This window comes from Equus asinus, unplaced genomic scaffold (genome assembly GCF_041296235.1).
Source record: "Equus asinus isolate D_3611 breed Donkey unplaced genomic scaffold, EquAss-T2T_v2 contig_4, whole genome shotgun sequence".
NCBI classification, from domain to species: domain Eukaryota; kingdom Metazoa; phylum Chordata; class Mammalia; order Perissodactyla; family Equidae; genus Equus; species Equus asinus.
This window is the reverse complement of record NW_027225071.1, coordinates 6,830-11,949: the sequence shown is the minus strand read 5'-3', so window position 1 is coordinate 11,949 and position 5,120 is coordinate 6,830. Positions and strand designations below refer to the sequence as shown.

At 53.7% G+C, this 5,120-nt stretch overlaps 1 protein-coding gene across 2 annotated transcripts; it reads right to left on the bottom strand.

The window, feature by feature from the left end:
* Nucleotides 1-963: 963 nt before the first annotated feature.
* On the bottom strand, nucleotides 964-4,044 carry LOC139043862 (ral guanine nucleotide dissociation stimulator-like). Of its 2 annotated transcripts, XM_070503616.1 has the most exons (4): nucleotides 3,805-4,044; nucleotides 3,309-3,430; nucleotides 3,012-3,103; nucleotides 964-2,677 (listed from the first exon to the last, which is right to left on the bottom strand). In XM_070503616.1, exons 2-4 carry the CDS (start codon nucleotides 3,416-3,418, stop codon nucleotides 2,616-2,618), a joined length of 264 nt encoding a protein of 87 aa, XP_070359717.1. In that variant the 5' UTR covers nucleotides 3,419-3,430; nucleotides 3,805-4,044; the 3' UTR covers nucleotides 964-2,615. The 2 variants fall into 2 exon arrangements, with proteins under 2 accessions (XP_070359717.1, XP_070359718.1); XM_070503617.1 differs by lacking the exon at nucleotides 3,805-4,044 and having other exon boundaries at nucleotides 2,376-2,677; nucleotides 3,309-3,599.
* Nucleotides 4,045-5,120: the final 1,076 nt, after the last annotated feature.

The following is a 5,120-nucleotide window of genomic DNA, read 5'->3' as shown; positions in this document are numbered from 1 at the left end:
GGAGGACCAAGACTGGAGGCCCTTATGGTGTTTTGGGGGAAAGGTGCTTATGGCCTGGACTGAAATAACGGCAATTTATATGGAGAGAGATGGACAAAGTTTTTAAATATTTAGGAGCCTGATTTAACATGATCGAGTAACTCAGTGGATGTCAGCAAGGAGGGGTAGTCCATAGAAGGAATGACTCCTCGGTTTCTAGTTTGAGCAACTAGGTAGATGGTGGCTCCAATCTCTAAGACAGGAAATTCTCTGAAGAAGGAATAGGTTTGGTGGGGAAAGGTCTTGAATTCAGTTGTGCGTATGTTGAGCTTAAGATACTTGTAAAGACAATCAGGTAGAGATATCCAATGAATAGTTAAATATGCTAGTCAGAATCTCAAGAGAGCTTCTCTAGGCCAGGCTCATTAGCATACTGGTCACCATTAGAGCCACAGGAGTGAAATACATTGCTTAAGAAATGTATGGAGAGCAAGAAGAGAAGACGGCATAGGGCAGAATGCCGAGGAAGTCTAACATTTCAGTGCGCATTGAGGAATGGACAGAGGAAAAGAAGCCTGTAAAGAAGACCAAGAAGGGACAAGCAGAGGGAGAAGGAAGACAGAGCAAGTGACAAAATGATATAAGAATTCCAAAGGGGAAGACGACTGCCAGTTTGGTGGTACACCTGCAGGAAGCTTTCCTTGGAGTGACCCTCAAGCGATAGACAGATATCATTTACAAAGAAGAGATGCGGTGGGAAGGTATTCTGAGCAAATAAAAGAAAACAAATAATGCGTGGGAGAACATGTAACAGTTTAATTGACTGAAATGCAGGGTCCAGAGAACTCAAGAGAAAGCTGACAAGATAGTTTGTGCCATGTTGTGGAAAACAGATTCTGGGTAAGTTGTTGGCAACTGTTCTATAGGTGAGAAAAACCAATGTGTTTGGTGCTAAGGGAAAGAGAATAATATAAAGCATACTCTGAACCGTGGAATGCCATTTTATTGTGGAAACAAGATCTAGGCACTTGAAAAGAATATAAATTCAAGATAATATCTGATTATTGAGAACAAACACCAAATACTATAGGAATTTTAACAGTAGCAAAGTCTATTTGAATTGGAATAGTAGTTTTGCCCAGAGTTGTATTTTTCTGATTGAACAATAATGCCAGCTAGTCATTATCTTAAAAAAGAAAAAATAGATCTAGTTTGAATGCTCTTTATAAAGAATATTCTGTTTGTGGGTATGACTCTCAAATTCATTTGTTAAAAGATTTATACTGTAGTTGTTTTTAGTTGATGACCTTTGATGTAAACTCAGACTTGTCTGAAAGACAGCAACAGTTCCAAAGACTTCAAAGGAATACAGCCTCACAAACACAGAATTGATGCACATTGATTTGATTTTGGAATGCTGATACAACCTTGCATACCTGAATAAATTTCCTCTTTGTCCTGGTGTATGATTGTTTTACATTGTTGGCTTCAGTTTTCTAATATTTGTAGAAGACAGTAATTGCTCATTTCTGAGACTTGCTGTTCTCAAGTTTTCCCTACTTTTAAACTCTAGTTTTGCTTTTAGGGTACTGCTGGGCTCATAAGATGAGTTGGAAAGTGTTGTCTCTGGTTATATTTTCTGGAACAGATTGTTGGGAGCACTAGGTTTCTGGAGGGAGACCTGGCTGAGGCCCTAAAAGCTGCATCCCACAGCTTTCCCCTTGGATAGGCAACAAGCAGGAAATGGTATTCGGAGTCAGGGACCAGAAGCCCAGGGGGATCCAGTCTAGGTCAGAGGTGAACAGGGAGCCCCTAGTGGGCCCGAGAAGGAAGAGTCCTGCCTGCCCATGGTCCATGTCCACAGGACCTTCCTCTGGCCTCGTCCTCCCTATGTGCACGTTTTGAGCTTTTGACGGTATTTTCCCCACTTAGAGCTGAAGCCATTGCGGAGACTGAATCAGAAAACAAGGTCCTAATCTGTGTGCAAGAGAAACCGGGAAAATGTTCCCTCTTCCGGCAGAGTGTCGAAAGGCAGCCACTGTCCTGGGCAGGACGTGTGCTAGGGACAGGCACGTGCTAGTTTGACAGACACGCCCAGCTTAGTGGTTGTGGCTCTGCCTGAGAAAACGCCTCCAACCGCTTAGTCCCAAGAGGTCGGAGGGGCCCTCTCTGCTCCTGGACAGGGTGAACCACACTGCAATGATCCTGTTCTCGGCGGGAGGGGCACTTGGGCACGTCCTTCAGTAGCCAGGGAGGGGACTGGCACTTCTCCCTTCTCCACATAAACTGAGCCGCTCACTCTGGGAGATTTCTAAATTCGAGGAGGAATGTGAGTTTCTGGATCTGGTTTCCATGAGCGCTGCGAGCGAAAGACTCACACCTCCACTCCCAGGATTAGAAAGAAGCAACAATTTAATATAATACTCAAACGGAGCATTTACCATTGACAACAAAATATGGCCCCGCCAAATAGGGAAATAGGTGCTGGGCAAAAGGGGGGAGGGGGAAGAGGGGTTGGTGCCTTCCCTCGTGGCCAACAGGGGACCCCAAGAAATGGATCACAAAGTTCTCCTCATCAGAATCAGGGGAGGTGGCCCTGTGCACCCTGAGTATCAACGCTGTGTCCCCGCTGTAGCTCAGCTGGTCTCAGGAGGGTCATCGACCACCACCACTGGGCCCTTGGTTGGGGGTCTGGTGTCTGGAGAAAGAGAGGCATTTCCTGAGCGGCCTGCCCTGGAACCACAGTGCACACCGCATCCCGGCCCCCACTGCGCTCTGTGCTCCAGCCCTGTGCTCAGTGCTCAGTCAGCCAACAGCACCCCATCTGTCCCTGACACAGGGGCTGATATTTAGCGTCACCCACTTCACAGAGGAGGAAACCAGTCCCAGAAACGTGAGTGCAATCGCCCAGGACGGGACTGCTCAGCAGTGGAGCTGGAACCCAGGGCCAGCTGTCTGCCTCCCCAGGCCCACGCTCAGCCTGAATGTTTCCTGAGCCCATGGTTTCAGCCACTGCCGGTCTGGACACTCACTCTGGACTGAGCGGTTCTTCTTGCCTTTGAAGAAGAGTCGAATCTTTCTGACCCAGTGGTATCGGGGCTCCAGCTGGCAGGACAGGCTGTAGCTACGGGACAGAGCGGAGCTGGGAGCTCTCAGGAGCCACACATCACATGTGCGTCCTGGAGCCTGCCAGCAGCTGGGGTCGAAGGGCCCCAGGGGTCGCCATGCAGTCAGATCAGGGGCTGACCATGGAGCAACGGCCATGGGCTCTGGAGCTGGTCAGCAGAGAGAGGCTGCCCTGCCCTCCCCCAACTCCTGACCCGACTCACCTCTCCTCCTTGCTCAGGGGCTCCACGGCCTGGAACCAGGCCCCAAAGTGCTCGTCGGGCTGCACGGTGTACAGATTTGCAGCCTCCTGGAGCAGCTCGATCTCGTCCATCAGTTTGAATTGCTAGGACAGAGCAAGCACAGGATGCCCACAGGGCCTGAGTGGGGGACCCTGCAGGGCTCGTGGAGGGGGTGAGGAAGGGGGCAAGGGGCCAGTCTGGGGCCTTTGCCCACTTGGGAGCCCTCCCTCCCTGCGATTCCAGTCAGAGCTTGCCTGCTCTCACACTTGGCCCAAAATAGCTCCTCCTCCAGGAAGGAGTCTTTGATGCCAGCCCTTCCCCCACCCGCCAATGCCATAGGATCCCTAGCTCTGTATATCGAAGTGGGCAAATAAATGTTCCACCCTGGGGATTGGGCCAGAGGGGGTCCTGCCCACTGCGGGGGGGGTCTCTGATTTCCAACCCCCACCCTCCCCACCGGGAGGCCGCAGCCGCTTACCTCATTCCATTTCCGACAGTTGAGCACATTGCCCTGGAAAGCAGACAGCCGCAGTCCATCAGAAACAGCCCCCTGGGGCCAGCACTAGCCCCCGTCCACACCTCTTGCAATGTTGCACTACTGCCAGTGGGCAGGCCCATCCAGAGCCCGGACTTGGACCTGGGCCAGTCTCTGGGCTCCAGAGCAGGGGGCGCAGAGCAACTGAGGCAACAGACCTTGTGACCCAACCCTCTCTGATGAACACGTGGGGAGACTCAGGCCTCAGGCAGGAAGGGACAGCTCAGCGTCTGATGTGCTTCCTGACTGGGAGGGGCCCGACTTCTCTTCCCTCACTGGCAGGGCCAGAGGGAGACGCTGAATCCAGCTCAGACACCACCTCCTGCGGCCACACAGTCAGGCAGCTCTGAGCCTCAGCAGCCCAGGGAACCTGGACGGTGGCTTATGCAGAGCCTGCATCACCCACTGGGGAGATGGGCCTGACACCCCAACTCCCACAACGAGGCTGGAGGCCCTGCTGAGAGGACCTTTGCCAAACGCAGAGAGCTCAGGGCTCAGGACAGGACTCTCTCCTCCCCACCCTCAGGAGCCTGAGCCCCCGGACCCACCTCCGGGCTCACTCACCTCCACATAATCCTCCATCGTAACGTCCAGCAGCTCCAGGGAATGGAAGAACGTCACCAGGGAGGGGACGACACCCTGTGCCGCCATCGGGATGGGCATGGTGATGAGCTCCCGCTCTCAGGTGCCCCCATGAACCTTCCCCTGAAACCCCTCAGCCCAGCCTCCTGCCCACCCCACGCTCCCACACAGAGCAGCCTAGGATCCTCGGGACAACCCCAACACACACAATTCCCTCCCCCGCTCCCCGCCAGGAACACCAAACTCCATCAGTCAAGTCCCAGGGCTGGCTGTTGGCCCCTCCCAGGGGCAGTGGCCCCTGCCCTTCCCCACCCCAAATCTGCCCTGCTGCCAGCCCTTCCAGGCCTCCTCCTGCTCACTGCCACTGCAGGCCCGTCATGCTTGGCAGCCACAGCAGATTCGCCTGAGGAGGAAGGCCCCTCTCCTGAGGGAGGTCTCCAGCTGGGAGGGGGAGCCCCCTCTCCTCTGACTCCTAGGCCCCTCCCCCACAGTCACCCTCACCTGCTGCCGCTGCCTCTCCTGGGCTCCTTGGCGGGCCCTCTCTGCAGTCTTTAACACGGAGGTCGCCTCCTGTCGGGGCCGAGGACAGGGTCAGTGCGCCCATACTCCCCTCCGCATGTCCCCAAGGCCCCTGATCTCAGACCCTGGCCATCGGCTCCAGTCCCCTGCTGCCTCTG